This window comes from Asparagus officinalis, chromosome 7, assembly GCF_001876935.1.
Source record: "Asparagus officinalis chromosome 7, Aspof.V1, whole genome shotgun sequence".
Taxonomy (NCBI): domain Eukaryota; kingdom Viridiplantae; phylum Streptophyta; class Magnoliopsida; order Asparagales; family Asparagaceae; genus Asparagus; species Asparagus officinalis.
In genome coordinates this window covers 5,153,458-5,177,955 of record NC_033800.1, presented here as the reverse complement: position 1 = coordinate 5,177,955, position 24,498 = coordinate 5,153,458, and the positions used below count along the sequence as shown (strand labels likewise).

The following is a 24,498-nucleotide window of genomic DNA, read 5'->3' as shown; positions in this document are numbered from 1 at the left end:
GCGGTCGACCGCTAGGCATCTCGGTCGACCGACCAGACGTCGCGGTCGACTGGATAAATGTCGCAGTCGACCGAACAAACGTCGTGGTCGACCGAACAAATGCCGCGATCTACCGAACAAACTTGGCGGTCGACCAAAACCCTAAAACGAGCTCAGCGGTCGACCGCTCCGGTCGACCGCCAAGCGGACAGAAACCCATATCTGAGTTTCTGTCAGCTAGAAACCTGAGACAAAAATTCTTTGTTAAACAAAATCTAACTTGTAGAGGTGTCATGAATCAGTAAAATCGCGAAAAATAAACCTTTAAAACTTTGCCACCAAGATTCCATAAATGTATAAACATGATTTACTCATCGTTAATAATAAAAACAGGGTTTTTACTCCTTTCCTAGGTATTTTCAGATCTAGATCTGTTAACAGAAAACGTTGGTGAGTTTTTAAAACAGATAAAATCCCAAATCCATATTCTATGCCACAATACTCTATTAGCTATTTTAAAATACGAATTTGGCTCCATAAAAACCAATAAAAATTCAGTTCTTGACATGAAAACAAAAGGGGTGGGGGTTGGACGAGAAATTACTCGCCTTGGGTGTAGATGAACTCCCAAAAACAAGTGAGAATGATCCTCCTTCGCTGAACACCGATGGATCTCGCGTCGACTCCTCCAAAATCCTCCAAGAACGGATCTAGGGTTTGGGAGAGAAGAGGGGGGGCTGCTAGGGTTTGTAAAACAGAAGAAAAGAGGTGATTTTCGTGACAAGAACGGATCTAGGGTTTGGGAGAGAAGAGGGGGGGCTGCTAGGGTTTGTAAAACAGAAGAAAAGAGGTGATTTTCGTGATATAACATGTATATATATAGCAGCAAACCCGAAACCCGAAACCCGAAACTGGAAATTCAGTCTGACTAGGAACATTCTCTTCGGTATTTTTGCTATAACTTTCTCATACGACCTCGGAATAAGGTGATCTAAGATTTTTTGGAAATCTCTTGAAGAGACCTACAACTTTGGTTTTATACACTTTTCCATATTCTTAATGAATCAGTAAGAGAAATATAAAAACTCTCAACTAGTCAAAATTCCCAGATTCTCACTCTTGGCCTTTGTGCATGATTTGTGTATTTGTACTCACATATATACATATATACATTGAATTGATCTCAAATCAGTTCCTAGCATACTCAAACATCATAATATATTATTTATAAATGTATAACATATTTATTATTATTTATCATAAAGTATTCAAATTTTCGGGGTTTTACAATAGAAAAGATATCTTAATTTGGTTACCTGCAAATGCAAATATACCCTAAAAATGAAATCAGAAATAAAGAAGTGGATTACTTTGAAACTTAATCTTGTCACTCTTATTATTTGAGATAAGATAATTGCAAGCAAAGGCTCTACAGTTTTCCTTTTTTTAGAGGAAGTTCGTGATGATTTATCCAATCAACTTGAATGTTTCTTCAAGAAAAAAATTAAATAAATTATGACTAGCTTTATAAATTAATACATTGGGTCATAGGATTTGGATGCACGATGTTTCCGCCACATTATTTTTTTTAATGCATATAATCTTGCAAAGAAATATTTGGGTCACTCTCATCTCCTAAAGCAAATGATAGAAAAAGAGCATTATCTCAAACTTTTACATTGTAAGAAAGAATTCTGAGAGACTGTTAATTGACAAATATTGAAGGCAAATTGACTAACAACAGCAGGATTCAATAAACCAATAGCAAGATGACTAATACCCCACTTGAAGGCAACTTGAGATGCAAATTTAAGGCAAACCAATAACACCTTGAGATGAAAATTGAAGACAAATTGAAGGCAAATTGACTAACAGCAAACCAACAACACCTTCAGATTATATTTGTAATAACAGCAAACCAATAACACCTTGAGATGCAAATTGAGGGCAAATTGACTAACAGCAGCAAGATGCAAATTTAAAAGTCACCTTGAGATCGCTGGAGAGGAAAACGAGAAACCCTTGAGATCGCCGGAGAGGAAAACGAGAAACCCTAGCTAGGGTTCGGAGATTGGGGGAAAACGAGAAAGGGCGACGGAGCTCGAGAATGGCGACGGAGCAGGCCCACGACCTCCAGAACGACGACGGAGCAAGGGAATGGACCTGGAGAACGACGACGGCCCTGCGGGAGTTCAAGCTTGAGAACGAAATTTTTTCCCCCTCTTGCTCCAGGAAACGAAATGGGGTAATTTTAGGGGTGGGGGCTGAAAATTCATTATATACTTGGGGTAATTTGGGGGAAAGTGGGGTATTTGTCCCACAATTACCCCAACAAACCAATAACACCACAAATGTTACCCCAGTTCCAATTACCCTAATGAATAACACCAAACATTGTTGTTCCAAAAGTTATCCCATTATCCCAAAAATTACCCCAATGAATAACCCCCCCTAAGGTTAGTAACTTTCCAATATTATAAGGTCTGCAGAAATTATGCACTAATCGCTCTCTTAAAACCTTAGATCCAGAATTTCTCGACCACCCCCCAATACACACACAAAAAAAAAATAAAAAATAAAAACTGACGATCTAATGCCCAAAGAAAGACTCAATCTTTTGCGTCTGTCTGTGAAAAAAGTCTACCAAGATTTAAGCTTGAATTAGTTCTCAATACAATCTATATACTATTAGGGGCTGTTTGGTTGTTGTTGGTAAAGTTGTGTATTTATGACACAACTTGGAAAGTTGTTGTCCACCTCATCAATTTCACTTTTATAGTTTTCTTTGTTTGTTTTTTATTCCATTGGAATCATAAAACACTTGTTTGGTTTGTAAAATGAAACTTTAATTGTTTGTTTGGAAAGTGTAAAAAGTGGTCCCTACTCAAATGATCATATTTGTTAGAATTATTTTTTATTATTTTTTCCTAACTTCAATGTTAGCTTTCTCCTAAAATCATGTCTTTTTTTTCATGAAATCACTTTACAAGCCACATCAGCATATGAAATCACTTTACACTATTTTCACAACTACAAACAAACAATTGAAAGTAATGAAAGCTGACATTGGGACCCACTTTTTTACACTTTACATCCTTTTACATGGTGAAAACATACAACCAAACAGCCCCTTACTAAAAACTCTTACCTTTCAAAACGCCACTTGACAAAAATGACACATGGCAAAAACTAACACATACCCTTAAAAATGCTACATGACATCAATTTCGGTACCCAACATTATTCATTATCTTATCTTTAGAAACGCCACTTGTCAATTTCTTCTTTTTTTAATCAATTTATTAAATTAAAAAATCTATTAAAAAACTAATCCGTGCAAATTCTCATTAATGCCAACATTAATGGCTCCCCGCTTCGGCTTCCGCAATTTTTTTAAACTGAAAAAACTTCTCATTTCCTCAAAATTAATGGCTCTTCGATTTCTCCAATACCGCTTCGGCTTCCGCTTGGAGCCTTCGATTTCTCCAATGCCGCTCTCTGTCTCTATTCATTAGGTCCTCATTTCTAGGGTTTTTTTAGCCCCCGCAGATCGAAGCTCGATTCCCCCCCAGATGTCTTCACTTGCGGCGTTCTCCTCTGGCTCCAGGGCATCGGCCTCGGATCTCCTGCGGAGCTCGAGCAGTGGAGTGATCAGAGTGCCTCTTAGGATTTTGGGGTGATCAGGAGCGATGAGCGTTGATTTGAGGAGGAGGAGGAGGAGGAGGAGGAGGATGGTGAATGTGATGGCCAAGATCGTGAAGAAGGAGAAGGTGAAGCACGAGTACCCGTGGCCTCACGAGATCGAGCCCGATCCCAATGTCAAGGGAGGGATCCTTAGCCCTTCGAGAAGCCTCTCATGGATCTGGAGAAGAAGATCATGAATGTGAGCGAATTTTTCTTTTTTCTTTATTTTTTGTTACTTACTATGCTACGAATTATTCTTTGAGCTTTTGATCTTACTCACGAACTTGAAAAGATAGCTTAATTTTGGTCTCATGGTTTGTTAGTACAAAAGATGGCTGTTGAAACTGGACTAGACTCCACAGATCAGATCTTATATCTTGAGTCTAAGTATGAGCAGGTAAATTTTTATTTTTTTTTTAATTTTTTTGAAAATTCAAAGCTCACTTTTTAACAATTAGGATGCTTTCTTTTTTTAAGAAAATAGCCGGTCTTCTGTTCCTAAACTATAACAATTCAGAAAAGAAGGGAGATGTATTGAAACGGTTTCAGAAAATAAATGCAAGAGGAACATCATGTTCAATTGAAAAAGTTACAAAAGAATAATTTGTTCAGCATTGATAACAGAGGAGAGTCATCACAAATGCTAAGTCAAATATCTAGCCAAGCATCACAATCTATCTCTGACGACTTCCTGCAATCGGCTGAAAGAAAGAATCTAGATGAGCTACGTGAAATTCGAGAGGTAAAGTGAACAATAATACTTATTTTTATTCTTATATTTTCATGTTCAATCTGTAGTCCTGTTTGAAAGCAATAGCATTGATGGCAGTTTTTCTGAATCTTTTACTTCCATTAGTGTTATTGCATGACTCGAAAGTATTGTAAAAGTTATCGTTTACTTCCAGACATCATGACCCATGAGTAAAATTAGAATAGGTATCTCTTGATTCCCTTTCTTATTCGGCTTCAGTTTTTTAATTAGTTTTGTTTTTTATAATCATAAGGTGGATATCATTATGATATTCCTCTTCTTATAAACCAGGCGTGCACCTATGTGACGTTGGCGACTATTATATACATTGAGAAGAATATAATTGGTTTTTGAATGCTTGCAATAAGTGTAAGAGGAAGGCAAAGCCTGATGGGGGCAAATTTAGGTGTGACTATTGTCATGAATATGTGAAGGTGGTTGTGCCAATGTATTAGATCTACTAAACTTGAGATTATAAATTTACTACATAATGCACTATTTATATTATCATGTACCTAAAATCTTAAACAGATACAAAGTACAGATTAGAGTTATTAATGACACTGGAAGTGCTTCATTAGTCATGTTTGATCGTGAGGTTAGGCAAATAGCAAACATGTCGGTATTTGATTTAAGAGAACTGATGATCAAGGTAAAACATATTATAACATGAATTGCTTCATTAAAATTAAAAATGCTTTGTGCTTTCATTTTCTTATTATATGACTCTGTAACTAAATATTAGTTTACTCCATAGTAATCAATCTTTTTCACAGTCCGGGAAAATGAATACTTTTCCTAAATAACCTGATGTGCTGTTGGAGAAATAGTTTTTGTTCAAGTTTCAAATTACAGAATACAAGATCAAGTAAAATTGGTATAGCTATATCGTTGCTAGAATAAGCAACGACAAGAAGATGATAAGCGTGTGTGCTACGAAAAGTGTCCTGAATATTAGCACATAAGATGCATTTAAAAACCGGGGGCACAACAGAAAAGTGTCCTGAATATGTCTAATGAATGTCCAAGAGTTGCATATGAGTGTCCAAGGGACTGTCGTATAGAATATATATTCTATTATTCTACACTAATAAAACTTCATGACAAGTGTGTGCTACAAAAAATCTGATCCTTGCGCAATTCACTACAGTTTTAATCTTTTTTTTGGCGAAACACAATTGTGGTGATTGTGGGACATGTAATTCACATGCGAAGTTTCTGATAGAATTTTGGAAGATTACCAAGCTCTAGCTATTATTTTCAATGGTTGCATCTATGTAAAAAGACTTACTTCATGTAGTGATTTTTTTCCTTTTCTGAGTAAAGCGCAAATATTGTCTCTGATATTCCGATTATTCAGAGCTGGAAATCTGGTTGATCAAACTATGAACGGGGAATTGGCTGAAGTAACTTCTTTTGCTGGACACGTACAATTAGCGGACTTGTAGAGAATATTAAGAGGCATCCAGTTACCAGGTATTATATCAGCGCTTTTCTGTTTACTTGAAAATACTTCTACTATATGATTCTGTAACGCATTTGACATTTTATTGCTTTTGAATACCATAAGCTGCTGTTGAGGACCCTGATGTAGGTGAAGTCCCATCCAACACTGCTATAAAATTTACGACAATGTTACATAGAAGATATAGTTTATTAATTTCTCATTTCCTTTTTACCCCTCATATAGGTCTAGGATTAGGGGATATTTTGACACCTGATTTGGTTTCTCCACTGATTGAAAAGTTACCAGTTCAGAAGACTGGTGTCATACTTACCTGAGGTGAGTGTTATTTTCTTAAATCTGTTGTGAATTGTATAACTATTCTGTGTAAGAATTTTCAAAGTAAGTCTTTTATAGTAATCAATCTTTTATTTTCAGATTTCTTGATTGACCTTCACAAATTGTTCACAATTCTCTATCTCAAGATTTCCTCTTTGAAAAGAAGAAAACTGCAAGTACTTTCTCTGATTTCATTTTGTTAGGGTTTTCTACATAAAAAGTTCTTTTTTTAGTTAGTTTCTATTGGAATTGATTAAAATATAAATTATGGTGATGAATTTGATCTAAATTCTAATTTTTTAAGTTAGAAAACTGTAGGTACATTCATCATTTTTTTTCCTGATATGTTGGTATTAAATTCGGTAGTTATTATTTGGCTAATTCATAGCATGAAATTATTCTATTGTGATTTTAAGTTTTGGATAAATTTGTTAGCTCTATCTGACCGTGTCCTGTAATATATGTGTAAGTAGTGATGCATGTTTGTGTGCATGTTTGACAAACTCAAATTTTATTTTTCAATTCATGTATCTTATTGAAAGTTATCTGTCGTATGGGGATGTTTCAAAGTATAGATTTGATGAAATTGATAACTACTTCGTAGGAACACGGTGATGATTATGTAACATTCAGTGGTAGCTCCTTGAGAAGTATCAGGTACTGGACTTGGGAAAGGAGGCGGATTATTGGACTTGATTCTGAGTATCAGCTCCTTGAGAAGTATCAGGTACTGGACTTGGGAAAGGAGGCGGATTATTGGACTTGATTCTGAGTATGGTTTGACGTATCAGTCTGGTACTGGACTTGGGAAAGGAGGCGGATTATTGGACTTGATTCTGAGTATGGTTTGACGTATCAGTCTAATTGAAAGATACCTATTTCATTTTGTTTCAGCTATAGTTTTGTTCAATTGCTGTTAAAAAAAGGCTTTTAGTTTCCTCATTTTAATGGTGTTGTCATAAATAATATAAATATTGCTTCATTGAAAAAAATTTGTGAGTCTAATAGAGCTTGGTCACGACACTACAGGATCCCTAAGAAGTTTTCCTGTAATTTATACTAGCAAGACCTGGTACTTCCATTAGTGTAGGTAGACATTCAAAGGCTGCTTCATCTTTCATATTTGCATCTTCACTAGAGATCTTATAACCCTTATTTTGCTCACATATAAAAGCATATTTTAGCTTATTCACTTGAAGTCAAATTAATGGAGTTGTGTAAAAATTGAGAGAGCAATTGATTGTAATGGGCTGATAAGTTATTGGATGCTTTTGTATTTTCTTTCCTTGTCATTTTATGAGGTACTTTTTTTAGTAATTTGTTTATTTAATTATGAATATCAATAAATGATGATTTGAGTTTGTGTTTTTATTGTTGTTTGCAAGATAAAGATTCAGAGTTATGAATATCAATAAATAATGATGATTTGAATATCAACAAGTGTATTTTTCTTTTCTTTCTATATAATTATATTTTTCTGTTTCAGATCTGTTTGTTTCTTTGTTTGTCTTTACCATTTGTAAGTGATGAACTCAATATAATCTTACTAAAATGTATTTCTCTTATATTATGTTTTGTTATTTTTCTCCAATGGCAATGCATTTCATTTCAATATTTTTGTTCTTTCTTATGTTTATATAGAGTATGTGAAAGTTGCATTTTATTTAACTAATTGAGTACTTCTTATGCTGTATTCTTATGGTTTGATGATGTTCTTAAATTACAATCATATACAATTTTCTTACACTGACTTTATTTGATTTATGTATCACATTGTCTCTTATTTTCGTCAGGTGGATGTCATACACCCCTTATACAATAGGTATTATATTTCTTTGTTTTTTTGATATTTCACATTTATTTTATCAATTTCTTTGGAAAGTTATCAACGGTTTAAATATTGATATTACTCGCACAAAATATTCAAATATTATTTTTCCATGTTTACATTTTTCCAAACCTTTCATTATTTCAATTTTTTAAGTTTACTCATTTTTGGTACTTTTTTGACATTTCACTTTAATTTTGACTTTTTTCTACCTTCTAAATAATAAATAACTCCCACCATATTTCTGAATACCGTTTTTACACATTTACATTTTTCCAACTATAAATGATCTTAAACTGATTCAAGTTTTCCAAACTTTCTAATTTTCCAAACTATATATGCAACTTAGGTTGTATCATTTCTGACTACTTGTATATTATTAATGTTTTATTTTGCATTCTTTTGCTACATCGATTTTTATATATTAAACAAATCCGTGCATCGCACGGGCCTGTAACTAGTTAAATAAAAAATAGTTCCCCAAATCTTCATATGTTGAAATTATTCTCACATGTGCTAGGTGTTTCGAAATTAGTTCCCCAAATATTTCAACATGGTGCTAAATAGAGAGAACTAATTTCAAAACACTTAACACTTACTGGGGACTAACTTCAAATTATGAAGATTTGGGGACCATCTCAAAATATTGAATATTTTGGGGACTAACATCACAAAATCATGTCTGAATTTTGCTTCAAACCCCCTCTGACCGGTGATCTTCATCAGCTGTAGGTCTCATTTTGGAATCCTTTTTTTTTTAATTACCATTTCATGCAAATGAATCAATTTAGTAAAAATGTCTACACAAATATGTAACATTTGCAAAAGTGTTATGGGTTTTTAAGGCCCTTTTTATCTAATCCGCGGCTTTAACCGTGGTCGAGACATACAGAGTAATTTTGTCTTGAATTTTTTTTTTCTCGAATTTATCTTGTGCTCACTCTCCGTATTAAAAATCTGGAAGTTTGAAATTGTTCGAATCAATGCAATTATTGTAAATAGATGCAAGTTTACCTAAATACTGTAGCGATAACTGTCGTGGCTTGCAACTGTAGTACGTTTAGTTTAGTTTTAAAATTTTGCAATTTGCAACTATCTACTCCTCTATACTTAAAGATTTACTATTCATACTGAACAATACATCGATCTTTGGTTCCTCCTTTTAAGTATGGAGGAGTAAATTTATTGTTCGTGCTACATCATGAACAATGTTCTTTTAATTATAGAACACTCGATATGATTTCTAATTTTAAGCATACACATAATCAAATCAAATGTATTAAACCTTAGAGGGAGAAAAGTTCAAAATGAAATGCTTACAAAAGACGGGGGGTCACGCTTTGCACGGGGTACACACTAGCTTTATATATATGAGATTCTTTTGGACATTATACTATGGTTGATTGAAATTAGAGTTACGACTTGAACTCATTGAAACTCCAAAAGACTGTAACTAACTGAGATGTATAACACTATATTAGGAACAACTTCATATTCTTTTTTAGTTTTGTTCTAGCCCACTTTTAATCAATCATCTTGGCTTGTTCACTTTAATTATTCGTCTTGCTTTTATATAATTATTATTATTTTTAACTATTTTTCACTTTTAGCAACACTGTACTTTCTCAAGTCAAGCCTGGTTTTATATCGATCTAAATAATATGAAAATTTAAATTGGTTTTGGATTACATTTGTTTCCTGTGAATTAAATTGTCAACGTGAAAGTTTAAATTCGGTGTAGTCCATTCAAACAAACATAAAAAAAAAGAATAATTACAATCCTAAAGTTCAGAGATATAAGTGAGCAAAAGTCATTAAAGTAAAACCGAGAAATAAATTTTAACGAGGAAATAAATTAAAACTACTTAATCATTGTATTTTACCACGTGTATTGCATGTGCATAAAACCTATTAGATGTAAACACACAAGAGAATCAATATATGCATAACTCATCAAAACAAAACAGTGAAGCCTAATCCTATAAGTAAAACCCCTCCAAAAAAAATTGCGACTCCTCTCTCTACACAAACATATTTCTGTTCGCTTAATGTTTTGCCTAAAAGAATTATGGCATAAATATATCCTATTCTTTTGATCATCCTACATGAAAATTAACAAACTATTTTAACTTTAAAAAAGAAGAAAAGGAAAGAAAAGAAATTTCAATTAACCTTTATTATCTATATTCAGTTGTGTGATGCGTCGACGATACGATGAGTATGGATCTTAATTATATAAAAAAAAACTCACATAAAAAATTGTCCCACAGGACTCCAATTTGGAGGAAAGTTCACAAGCATCATGGGGGAAATGAGAAAGATACACAGATAGCAAGGTTTTAAATATCGGATATCGGGGAAATATCGGATGGCCAAAATTCATATCGGATTGCGGATATCGGGAAAATATCGGGGATATGTGGTAAATATCGGAATGTCATAATGAATGTTTGCGTACATAGTAGAATGCATTAAAATGTAATCTGGACATATGTAATAAAATTTAAGCATACAAAATATGAATAATATATGTTTAGGATCACTAATCAACATTCTAAAACAAACAAAAGTGCAAAGCAACGTTGCAACATTCGATCTGCTTTTTTAGGGTAAAATATCATTTGATATAATGGGGAAATCTTGATATCTTACCCAAAAATTCCAAATACGATATATTATTTTGCAACAAGCTATATAAAAAGATATATTGGTCCACATATCGACTAATATATCGGCCATATAGGGAATTTATCACTCAAAATAGCCAAAAAGCGGTAAATGATATTTAAAGACCATATCGGTTGCGGCAAGCCCTGTAAAATGATATATCAGGGAATATATCGGGCCATGTTGGGGAAATTTAAAACAATGACAGATAGTTGAGCTTTAACCCTTCCACTTGAACGAGTCGGATCCAATTGAACGAGTCAGAATCTCTATAAAAAGAATTCCAAGGATGATATATTATAAGATTAGGTCCGGATCCAATTGAGCGATTCAAATCTTCAAAGCAGTGCGTATCTGGGCAAAGATCTTAATTCATGCATCCGAACTTCCACATCAATCTCTTTATTAACTTATAACAAAGGGAATGATAACGGCGGCCGACTCTACTACAACATAAACAACAGAAGAAACAACACAATGCTAATCTAAGGAACTGGGGATCTGAAGCCTCCATTTCAAGCATTATTGAGCGTTCTCACTAGAACATGAACAGCTTGGATAATGTATAACAAATGCACGTAACTGAAAGTACCCTATTTCGATGCCAAATTAAAACTTACTAACAATATATCCTAGCAAGAGATGTATATGAGTTATATATGCAAGGAGATGGAATTAAACTAAGGGCGAAATAAACATAAACGCAAATAGAGAGAGAGTGTGCAAATATGACAAACGCAAACACACGATATGATCACGGAGTTCCGTCACTCCCGACCTACGTCTCCCCTCCCCACTCTCGAGGAGAACTCCGTTATCTCAACCGGTTTTCAACGTTCACCGAAAACGTTTACAACTCACACAATCGGTTTTCTAGCTCACCGGAAACTTTCACATGCAACTCAATCACACAATACACTCTCTAAGTATTGGCCTAGCCCGTGTCACCTTCCTCAAGTGTTCGGATTTACCACCTCTCCCTATGATTTACCACCTCTCCCTAGGCTTTACAACCGAAGTCACTCCTCTTGAAATTAACTCCGTCTCTCCCAACCACTTCTCTCGATATCCTTGTGTATTACAATATGATCTCACAATTAAAACTCAAGTACAAATGTTTGTTATCTGAACTCAATATAGCTCACACTCAAAGAATTACTCACCATAACCCAAATTATACTTAATGTGAAATACTAAAAGCTGCCCTGAAATGTAGAATGATCATGATCTTGCATATTTTGTTCTCATTTTAATCTCTATGGTTACTCTTCATATTGGCATTTCTTGCAGAAGATGGAGACCCGCATGACGAGATACAAAATGTATTGCAAACAACAAAGAAAATCATCTGACTGTTGACGAATGAACAGAAAAGGAACAATCACAACAAATGATAAAAGTCGAAGAAAAGCATGGTTCTTTCGTGGGGAGAGTGGTCATCACGTGGTGTGCCCAAAAGAGGCTTCTTTAGGAAGCTCTAATATCCATATCGGCTTGCACCGAAGGAAAAGAAGCGACGTCCATGGAAGTCCTACATGTATATGTGTTCTTATATACATCTTACAGGGAAAAGAAAAAAAAAACATCTTTAACATTATACACGTCCAAATAAGTGGATTGCAGAAAAGGATTGTGTGCTAATGGGTACAAAATTAAAAGCCATCTAAATTGGAAATTCAAGCTAAAAAGAATGGCAATATCTGCCTACATTCATAAAGATGCATAAGCCCAAACAATGTCCCCGTTTCCATCTGATTGGTGCCGCTTTAAACAAAGGATTAAAAAGGAGTTGAAGTATGCTACTACAATTTCAGTCCAGAGTGGATGGAGACTACTCCACCAGCAAGATTTTCATATTCGACCCTCTGGAATCCGGCATCAGAAATCATACGAGCAAAGTTCTCCTACAAAAACAAGAAAAATAATCAAGACAGAGAGGAAAGCTTTGACAAGAATGGGAAAATACAACTAGTCTGCGGCCTTTTACATTTTCTTCTCCTGTTAGTGGGGGCTTTCAGGTATCGCATATAATCAGATCATGTGATAACAGAAAGTTCCCACATGATTTATGTGTGGCAATTAAGCATAAACGGGACTAATTATAGAACGCGAATGCATCTCTACAATTTATAACCGCTAGTCAATTATCTGTTGATTTTATATTTACATTTTATATTTACATATCGAACCGTTTTTAAGCTTATGCTACATTGTTGTCATGGTGACATACTTTCATCTGTGCCTTTGCATGTGCAGGGACTGAAAAAAAATGCAAAGCGAAACAGACAACTAATCAGGCCAAAGTAGAAAACAACTTATGTCTAACCATGTTCATGCACCTAGAAGTAAGTGCTCGTTGGTACATTGGTTTAAGAGAGGTTTCAAATGGGAGATCAAACTCACTACAAAAATAGAAGGAGATGAATATGTAAAGAACTAGTCTTACCTGAGGGGGGAACCGTCGGATACTCTCGACCAAATACTGGTAAGAATCTCGATCACCGGCTACTAGCTCCCCAATAGCTGGGATTACTGAGAATGAATAGTAATCATAACTGCAAGGGGAAAGAGAGACATTCAAAAACAGTCGGAACAGAATGCCACACCAAACTCGAAAAACAGCCAGACAAAGAACAAGCTAATGAAGCTATAAACTATTATAAGCATGACAATTTATTGTCATAAGACATAGGCTCAACAATTCTGTAACATGGCCTAGGAACTCAAGAGGCAAATACAAACCCTTGTAGATACATATTTAGAAAGACTCACAATTGTTTGAAGATAGGTATGTCTACATGACTCAACTCAAGGCATAGAAAACGGCCACCTCGTCTAAGTACCCTGCAAATTGTAAAAAACATATAAAATAAAATGGATCACATTTAAGCATGAGAAATAGAACATTTTTCTTAAAGTAGAAGACTGCTTGTTATGATAGGCAACTCCTTCAATTAAAAAATTGTTTTTATACCAATCAGATAGTGTCGATGAACATTTCCTTGCCCTTTGTAAATCTAAAAAAAACAACCATTTTGAAACTTTGAGCATAGCCCATCAGTACCCATCACCACAATATGAGATGCTGCCCAGGCAGTGTAACTAGCAACAACTTGTGTTGTTTTGATTAGGGGTGAGGGTGAGCATAATTCGGTTCAAACCGAAAAAACTGACTGAACCCACGGATTTCCAACGGTCCGGTTCAGTTTCATAATTCCTTATGTTCAGTTCGGTTTGAATTATTCCCAAGACCGAATACATCGAACCAACCGACGTCATTGCTCGTGGATTTAATGTTCTGCTTTCCTGTCCAATAAAATTCACATATCCTTGATAATTGTTCTCTCCTATTAAAGCCTGCCATAACTTTTTGGTATCCCAATTAATCTCACAGCATTGGCCCATCTGAAGCCCATGAACGCACTATGAATCCTTGTGCATTGTCATCTATAAGCGAACCCAAGGATGCTTACCCCTTTATTACATTGTCCAGCCATTAAAATTCACCTGAAGTATTGCCGCCTGGCAGTTAAAGTAGAATGAGGAATTCAGGTAGGAGTTCTTGGGGCACCCATTTTTCTAATAATTTGTTTGCTTTTCTTGTTTGGTCTAAATTGTAAAATTGGTATGTTAAAAAAACAACAACTAACACCATATGTGTAAGTTGCTTTATTCTGTCAGACAGTTTTTTGTAACCTAAGCCAATGAACACCCCACCGAACAAACTGACCAACCAAACTGAATAATTTTGGTGCGGTTTGCTTTCGGTTCTAGCTTTATATCGGTTCGGTTCGGTTTCAAAAATGTTATCGAAGCGACCGTTTGCTCTCCCCCAGTTTTGATAGTACTTTTAAGTTATATGCCTCAGGAACTATATGAAAATACGACATCACCGCTTTAACATTACAAAGAAAGTTGATAATTCTTGTGCACATGCACAAGCTGCCATCACTAAGCATACAATGTAGGAGGTACTAACGAATTCACCTGTGCGCTTCGGAGAGAGCTCTCTCTATATGCGTCACATTTCTGATCCCAAATGCAATAGTATAGCCATCCATTGATCCATCTTCAAAACTCAAAGCTTCTGCATCTCCCTCCACCCAGATAAGGGAGCGATCTTCACCAAACCCTACATGCCAGGTAACTAGTTAATGAAATAAAGAAGAACCCATCTTATTTAAAGTCAGCTGAAAAGAACATTAACATAGCTTCGTCTTTTATACCCCTCTCAATAGCGCGCTTCTTGCCGACATTCAACATATTTGGGTTAATATCGCAGATGTATATTCGAGTATCTTCTTGGCTATCAGCCAAACCGCTCTGAATGGCTCTACGACTAACACTATTTATACTTTCTAGAACACGGAAAGCTACATCACCTGAAAACGATCAGAAATTTTACGTAAAGGATACATTAAATTTGAGATGCAATTAAAGAAAACAACATTTGGATTAAGAATAAAAACAATATTGTCTCCACTGAAAGGGAAAACAGAATTTTCTAAAGTCACTCATTGACCAAAACATCTGCAAATGGGGTTACGAAGAAGCTCCTCTATCAGTTGGTGGTTTGGTTCATGTGATCGGGACTTCCCCTCTTTCAAATGCAAATCAATGCAGAGATGATGATCCAAATCAGTAACTTCACCATAGTTAGAAGAGATGTTGGTAATCAAAGCATGAGGACCACAGATAAGGCATGGAATGCACGTCTCCAGCATATGTTTGTAGTCTCCATGGAGTAATCATAGAAGAGTTAAATTCATAGGACACTGCAAGCGAGGAAGTTCTCCTTACTTTTGGGTTTCTCGTGAGTGGCCGCCAATGAAGAAAGGTTTTCTTTGGCTTGGATCGGAATACAAAATTCCTTTTCAGGTTCCGAAATAAGTAAAAATAGGGGCATGCAATGATGACCAAGCAATATTAAAATTGAAAAGAAGTGGCCACTCCTGATTTGTATGGATTGCTGTTTAAAGACTTATAGTACTCTGTTGATTTGCATCTTTCACAAAATGACCAGGTTTCATGTGTTTTGCAAAGGAGGCATATAGTTGAAGAATAAGATTAGACCTGTCCCTCCGGCTACATCGAGATGCTTCATTCCAGGAAAGGGATGCAACTGAATAGATGAAATCCATCATCGACATGTCCAACCTGTCTTTCCAGAGCCTGTGCAGTCCAGCACTCATGACATCATTCATAAGGTCATAGTTTGATGCAACACTGCTGAAAACATTTCCTACCAATTTGCTTTTCTCATCTTCTCCTACTTCCTTAAACCCTGCGTATTTGATGTAAAAAAATTTTGATTATCTAATCGGTCGCAGCAACAATTGATTAATTTCCAAAAGAAGAATGGAAGAAAAGCGCCAAATACAAATCCCTAAGCGCCAAAACTTTTGGGAACGGAACAAGATCCAATCATTGGAAGAAACCATAATTAAACACAAAACTAAACAGCAAGAAAGAAGATCTGAGAGAAAAGAATAATATACCGAAACTGGTGGCATGAGTGTGGAGGCGAGAGGCAGCGGTGCCACTCCTACTCCTCGCAGTGAGAAGATCAAGAATCGCTGATGATCGCAGATGATTGCTGCTCCTTCTTAACGCCATCGCCGCTGCCATACAAATACAATTAGATCACTGCTGAGGGTATTCATGAGGGGCTGCTGACTGTCTGGATTAATGTGTGCAGATTAAAACGCTCAGACCCGGACCAACCTCAAACTTAACAGATGGTTTTGATGTCCTTTAGGGGCTGTTTGGTTGCTTTCCACCATTTTCCAAGTCCAACGTTTCTTCACTTTGTGGTTTTTCCTTCACTTTCATGGGAAGTTGTTTTTCGTGTTTGTTTTGTCAAAAACATGAAGAATAATTATTTTCCACCACTTTCATTTGTTTGGTTCAATTTAAAAAGAGAAGAAAGTAGTTGATGTATAAGTAAATTCCCTCATTTTCTAGTGTTTGTTTCAAACTAAAAAAATGAAAAAAAACATGATTGTGGTCACCATGTTGTGATTGTCACCCATATAGGACAAAATTATTGGCAACAAAAATTGAGATATCAACATGCTTTCCATCATACAAAAAAGTGAATATTTGAGAGAGAAATTTCAAAACATTTAAAGATTTGAGGGATTAATTTGCAAAAATATTTAAAGATTTGAGGTAGTAATTTGCAAAATGTTTACATATGAATATTTGAGGGAAAATTTTCAAAAACTTCAAAGATTTAGGGGACTTAAATTTAACTTTGAGAACATAATATGAACCCCAAATACTATAAAAAAGGGTCTATTATCCTAAGTTTTGGTCTATGTCATCATAATATGCATCGCCATGAAATCTATAGTAGCAATGTTGGCTGCATGTATTGCATCGCCAATAGATTACTAGTATAAACTTAGGTTGCATACATTTAAAAAAGACTATCATCATAGAATAATATCACATAACTAATGTCACAACAACCATTTCAACCAACTAATACTAAACCTAAAACCAAGACTAAAACCAAGTCTGAAACCTGAAGATCAAGAGAAATATTTGCTCAGTTAAGACCATTTTGTTCATTATCTGCCTCACCATGAAATTTATGATAGCAATGTTGGCTGCAATTATCATAATGACCCTACAAAATAAGTCTTGTCATCATAGATTGTCTCGCCAATAGATTACTACTATAAACTTTGGCTGCATATTTTAAGAAAAGACCATCATCATAGCATAAAAATGATAACATTTGCCTCATATAATCAAGAAAAGAGCTGATACCCATACCACTTTTGGTGTTATGTCAAAATGAGCCACTTTTGGGGGTCATATGAAATTTACCCACTTTTGTTTGGATGAGAAAGTATTGGGTACTAAGTTGCATCATAGACTCAAATTGACATGCCATGGACTATGAATATGAAAAAAAATGCACATCTGCTTGTGATTGTTCCTATACGTATATTGTATTTGGACAAATAAGAGAATTCCTAAGTGCCATTAAGAGAGGACCCTGCCCTCAATGACAATTGAAATGGTTCATTCAAAGCAACCAAGTTGCTTTATTTCCATCTCCACAACATTTCTTCATGTTGATTCACTAACACTGTAATATAATCAGATCAATAGGAACCAATTAATGCATGTTTCGAAGATCGCTTACAAGCAACATAAGGCATACATTCAGGAAATTGCAAACATTATTCAGTCATAAAAATATAGGCAGGTAAAATTGTTTAAATTTCACGGCGTGCCCGGTGGCGGTAAGCAAAACTTGATGTCCATCTTTCCAGAAATAACATAAGCAAGTAATAAAATTATTAAAAATTACAAATAGGACATGAAGAAGCAATTGAAGCTCACAAAATGAAAAGTTACAAAGTTAAATTGAAAAAGAAATTGAAGCATGTCCACAATTTCTCTAAATTTCTCGTAGAAAATCAAAAGAATTTAAAGATTGAAAAAACAGTGACTTAAATCAAGATATAAGCAAATCCCCTCAATTTAATTAACCCACTTGCCTAACCTAGTAGCTAATCATAAATCAAGATATAAGCAAATCCCCTCAATTTAATTAACCCACTTGCCTAACCTAGTAGCTAATCACAACCAACATTCTGTCATTACCCTCAATTTAATTAACCCACTTGCCTAACCTAGTAGCTAATCACAACCAACATTCTGTCATTACCCAATTGCTCTCTCTACGATCCTTCAAGATCTGCACTCACTCCCACTCTCTCTACCCCACCCCCCCCCAAAAAAACCTCATTTTCTATTTATATACCCATTCTTTTTATTAGGCATCCTTAAATCCCAATCTTCTCTCAGTCTTCAAAGCCAAATTCAAATCCGACCCATTTCCCAACAGTGAGTTCTCGCAGAAAATCAAAAAAATAAAGCAAAATGGTAAAAAAGGAGCAAGATTCATTCCGGATCCAACAACTTCTCAGATTCTAGGGTTTTAATTGGAGATTTCTAGCGATCTCTGCCTTCAATTTGACGTTTTTGTTCCCCGATCATCCACGAGGAAGCGGAAGTAGGCGGGAGAAAAGGGGAGAGATCAATGGAGGCGGGAGAAAAGGGAGGGAAAAGAGGAAATGAGTTGTGAGAGCAGTAACCGTAGTGTTTTCCTCATTTTTCTCTCCTCAATCAGTTGCGAAACGGAGCTTTTTTTTACTCAGTTTTAATACACTTTCAACCGATTTCAATCATTTTGGGATGGAAACAGCGTTTCCTCCAAATCCCATGTGGCTACAATTTTCCATCCCTCTTTTCTCCACGTTTTAGCGCAACCTAACATCACAAAGTACTGACAATTGACGTTTTTTTTTTCCTGTCAGTTTTCATTTTGAAGCTTTTCTCCATATTTTAGCCCAACCAAACAGCCCCTTAAAAACATCCACCCCAACTTGTACTTTTCAATCCCAATCTGATTATTTTATATATATCTATCACGACCAATAAATTAAATTAAATATCTTATCGCCGCGAGAAGACAAAGAAAAGAAATGAAAGGGATTTTTCCTTTTCCTCATCTTTTTTCTTGCAGCCTACATAAAACTCCTCCCTGATCCCATCTGGAGGGGCCTATATAAGCAAGCATACAAAGATCATGTTCTGCTCAAGACGAAGCAAAGAAAATTAACTCGAGAGAGAAGAGGGGGGGAGGGAGGGCTATGCCTACCCTTGATACCACCGCAATAGCAATTAGCAACCGACAACAAAAAGAAAAAATCCCTCAATTTTGTTTTGTTTTTTATTTTTTTATTTTTTATTTTTTATTTTTGAGCATCCATTATCCATCAACGCGGTTGTATCCATTTTATAATACATTCCTGATAGTAGCTTTTGTGTCCAATATTTCATTATAACGGACTAGAAACACAAGATGACTTTTTATAGACAGTATCTCTATATTTAGTTCCTCTATTCATTTTGTCTATGCATTTTTTATTTTCTATCCTTTTTTGATCTAAAATCAATCGCAAACATGTCAAGTTAAGGTGTTAAACAAATTAAGGAGAATATTTTATTCTCCAACCTCTGGTTTCATCACTAAATAAATTCAATGGTTGTAACAGACGTCTTGGTCATCATGTACTTTGTTGGAGGTATTAGATGTTAAAATAAAGAATATGATAGTAAATATGATATTTTTATCCAATTAGCCCAGATTAAACGCATGGTTACAAGGTTTCTGTGTTTTACTTAGAAGTACCTGTTTAGTTATAATTCTTGCTATCAAAACATTTTCCTAATGACATTGGTCCTATTTATTATATTTTCTTTGTTTACCAGTAAAGTAAATGAATATTATTCTTTTCCTACACATGATTGTTTACTCGGATTTTTTTATCTTTGTTTAATAGCAAAAAAAGGAAATATAAAATAATCATGTCCACGCGCAATGCACGTGCATCGTAGTATTCATTTAGAAACAAGGATTTTTTTTGTTGCTTTGAACAATAAAAGATCCTTTACTCTCACAAGTTAGGAATAGGTTACACTTGAAGGAGAATTTGGGGGTTGATAAGGATTATTCATCAGAATTAGAGTTTGAGATCTAAGTCTTGGTTAGACATCTATGAACAAAAACCAACAATGAGATCACGTATTCAAACCCAATATAAAATAATATTGACTAATAACTAACACTTTGTAGTAAGATTGTTCTGTTCTTTTTTTAGATAAATTTATTTACCCAGCTACATTGTTGTTCTTTTTCCATATTGACTAAAAATTTATATATTAGTTCACACATATCACTAAAATTTTGACGGAAGAAACAAATTCTACATTGATGTGTCTAAAGTGATTAATAACTGACCTTCAACTAATGATTAGACGCAAAAGCCTCTTAAGACAACCAAGCATTCGACCAGTTCAATCCTGCACCCAGCACTCGTTCCTCATAAATATAAATAAACATAATACAAAAATAAATTAAATTTCAATGCTTCCTCTGAAACTCAATTAGACTGAATTAATATGCTAACCCAAGATACAAATTTGGATGTCAAGAAAAAGAAACATAATATAAAAATTCTGGAAAATTCCACGTTTGTGACTCATAGGGATAAAACTCATAATACAAAGCCCAAAGTTAGTACCTTTCCAATATTATAGAACCTGCAGAAATTATGCATCAATCTCTCTCTTAAAACCCTAGATCCAGGATTTTTTTGGAAAAAAAACCACAGAAAACTGATGCCCTAGTGCCTAAAGAAAGACTCAATCTTTTGCTTCTTTTTATGAAAAAAAAATCTACCAAGATTTGAGCCCGAATTAGTTCCAAATAAAATTATCTAATAAAAAATAAGAGATCAATTTCCGAGGGAGAGAGAAGAGCTCGTACCTTCGATCGCCGAAATGACAAAGAGGGGAAAGAAGAGTGAGGAAATCGACCCAGAATTTTTCCGATATTAGTCCCTGATACCTTAAATATATTGAAATTAATTTATTCTCAAAAAATATTTTGAAAATAGTCCCCTACATCATCATATTTTGCTTAACCCCCAAATCTTTTAAGTATTATGAACTAGTCCCCCGAATCTTCATATTTTGAAATTATTCTCACGAATGTGTTGGGTGTTTTGCAATTAGTTTCCCAGATATTTCAACATGGTGCTATGTAGAGAGGACTAATTTCAAAACACTTAATACATTTGGGGACTAACTTCAAAATTATAAGATACTAGGGTCTATATTGAAGCTTTCATTGACTAATATCATAAAACCCCTATTTCATTTAGAATTTGGCTTAAAATCTCTCTAAGAGGTGATCTCTCTCAACTGTCGGTCTTGCTTTGGAGTTTTTTTCCCCTATTTCATGCAAATGAATCAATTCAGAGAGGTTGTCTTAATAAATATGTAACATGTGCAAATGGGCTATCGGGTCTAAAGCCCTTTTTTATCTAATCCGCGTGAGTTATTTCATGAACTTGTTAACGGGGTCTACCCAACTCTTACGATCATTGCATTAATAATTTATGTGTAAGTTACGGTCATCCATGAAATAAATAGGGAACTTACAGAATTAACAAAGTTCTAGAAAAGCATAAGAGAACTGAATTAGGGTTTGGAAAGGGTCACTGCGATTATGAAGTTTATAAATATCAAACATTAATCGATATATCTTCCATTGAAAAAAATGAAGTACATGGGTGGTAAAACCTGCTTCATAATATTGTCCTCTTTTAAGTGTGTAGTAATTAATTTTCTCCATTTGCTTGTATTAGTCCTTACAGATTGAAGAACATATTTCCCTAAATATGAGAGGGTAATTACTTAAGGGAAGAGAGAGGCCATGAACTTAAGATACAAGACACTAGACACTAGATACAACAACATATACATTACAAAGTTCAAGTTTTATGGCTACATTCAAATAATAGGAAGATACTTATGCAGTTCATACATGAACAGGCGACACACAATAACAAATGGGTAGATTTTCACAACTGATATAAGATCTCACTAATGTAACCTGATGCTCTTGAAGTAAAGCATCTTAGCATCTCCAACAAAAAGCTGATATAAGATCTCACTAATGTAACCTGATGCTCTTGAAGTAAAGCATCTTAGCATCTCCAACAAAAAGAAAATAATTGAGTGCACAACTGATGCCTGATGCTCTTGAAGTAAAGCATCTTAGCATCTCCAACAAAAAGAAAATAATTGAGTGCACAACTGATGCAATATTATCAAATAAGCATATTGCTACTGGAAAAGAGCCCTACACAAAATATCATAATCATTAATATGCACTTGACACAATATCCAAAAAGAAAATACATAAAGCAATTGGCAAAACTTCCTACAGTACATAACAATCCTAGTAAAAAATACACATCCTCTCATGCTTCTCTATAAATATCCAATTCAAGTTTGGCATGAGTTACGGTGATTTAAATCCATTGAATTATCCCAATTTTTTATGATCTTCCTATGTACTGTATTTATTTGTTCTCCTGTTGGTACTTTACTGCTTGCCAATTCTCAGGATGTAATTTTACTAATACAAGGAAGGATTTAGTGTAGGGAGGGTTATCTTGTTGAATGGTTCTTTCATTTAGGAAAGTGATTGCATCTTCCTAAAATGCAGTTCTAACATCAAATATTTCAGTAGTTATCTGCCATGATCATAGAGTTCACGGAAAGAAGTAATTTTCGTCACTATCTAGAATTGTTCAAAACAAATACAGGCAAGATTTTACCAATGGTGTTATGCGGATGTAATCTTTACTAGATTTCAGTGGAAAAATAACAAACTGGGATTAGAAATTTGCGTAGTTATTCCAGGGGACCAACTGACCAGGGGAACTTGAAACCTCATTGAAGCTGCAGGAAGTACCAACAAAATCGTGGTATTTTATCGAATTCGCTGCCAAACTGAGGAGCTGCCTTTGAGTTAATCTTATGTTGGCAAATTCTTTGTATATCATATACAAATTAAATTTGGAAGTTAATCTTTTATGCATGATTTGCCAATTTTTAGGTTTCAATGTGCTCCCCTGAACTTTGCTCTAACTTCTGCTTAATGATTTGTTTTTCTTTCTGAGTGGAAAACCTTTGATGCGTGATTTGCCAGATTATCAAGTGGGATTCTTGTCATATGGCGATGATGTACACGTTCCAGGTCACCGGAAAAAAAAAACTGCAAATTTCTTAGGCTATGGATTTGCTCGACAATCAGCATCCTAATCAAATCAAAATGGTTTTTTATCGTATTTCTACACATCCTGATGAACATCAGAGCCTTTATTAGCTAAATTAAAGCTCGCTAAATTAGAACAAAACATGCAGCTCTGTAAAAAAAAAGTGAACACACAGGAGAACAAATAAAAATAATCTTATATATAAGCATATTTGAATATAGCTAATTACACAAAAATAGTCCAAAAGATGCATACACTATATTGTAGTAAATTAAGAAACAAAAGGACAAATATATTTAAAAAAACGCAAAAAAAAAAAAATTATGCACAGATGAACACAGAAAATTTCACACCATAGGAACGGTCAAAATTTTAGGGGAAAACCTAGATCCGAGATCACGATATGTGCATTTAGAATTTAGATAGAAAATTTTGACTGAAATTTATCGAAATATTTGAGATTGGGATTCACCTGAGGAAAAGACTGTTATCGCAGGAAGTGGCGGCGACTTCAGCGGTGAATTCAGCGGAAGAGGTGATGCCGGGGCGGAGGCGGCGTCGGAGTCACTGGGTTCGAGAGGCGGTTGAGGCGGCGGAGGAGGAGGCGGAGGAGGAGGGATTGGGGTCGGGATGATGAGGAGCTGAGCTGCCCTAGAGAGAAAAGAGAGGAGATTTGGGTTCTGGAGTTTTGGTTTTGGGAATACGGGCGGGTAAATGGGTAAACAGCCCATTTAGTACCCATTTAGTTTAGTTTAAAATGAACACACCCGATTAGATCCATTTAATTAAATAGGTAAGTTTTGAGCGGACTAAGTGATGCGCATGCTAGATGGGTAAACGGGTAAGGGAAAAAATTACCTTTCCTAGAGTTCTTGCTGAGCAAGCCTGCAGATTTAACCATCGCCGAGACGTACAGAGTAATTTTGTTTTAGTTTCCTCTAATCTATCTTGTTCACTCTCGGTAGGAAATCACTGGAAGTTTGAAATTGTTTGATTTAATGCAACTATTGTAATATCCTTGTAAGTTAGGCAAATGTTGTCGAGATAATTGCTGTTGCACGCAATTATAGTTGTTTTACAACTCTAAACTCATTTGAAACTCAAAAGAGACTGTAAAAGAGATTACGCTACGTATGCAAGTCATTGAGTG

The 24,498-nt window shown here is 35.0% G+C and overlaps 1 protein-coding gene and 1 long non-coding RNA gene across 4 annotated transcripts; one reads left to right on the top strand and one right to left on the bottom strand.

The window, feature by feature from the left end:
- Window positions 3,353-6,900, top strand: LOC109850938. 3 transcript variants are annotated; one of them, XR_002249621.1, is made up of 7 exons: window positions 3,353-3,862; window positions 3,987-4,060; window positions 4,288-4,405; window positions 5,775-5,890; window positions 5,985-6,008; window positions 6,105-6,197; window positions 6,802-6,900. It is a non-coding gene; the product is annotated as an uncharacterized LOC109850938 (long non-coding RNA). The 3 variants fall into 3 exon arrangements; XR_002249620.1 differs by having other exon boundaries at window positions 4,276-4,405; XR_002249619.1 differs by having other exon boundaries at window positions 4,141-4,405.
- On the bottom strand, window positions 12,141-24,033 carry LOC109847593 (2-methoxy-6-polyprenyl-1,4-benzoquinol methylase, mitochondrial). Its single transcript, XM_020416825.1, is given in 9 exon segments — window positions 12,141-12,596; window positions 13,139-13,247; window positions 13,465-13,536; window positions 14,680-14,824; window positions 14,919-15,074; window positions 15,766-15,844; window positions 15,846-15,976; window positions 16,191-16,313; window positions 23,821-24,033. Coding segments are annotated over 8 exon segments (912 nt in total). The 5' UTR covers window positions 16,309-16,313; window positions 23,821-24,033; the 3' UTR covers window positions 12,141-12,494.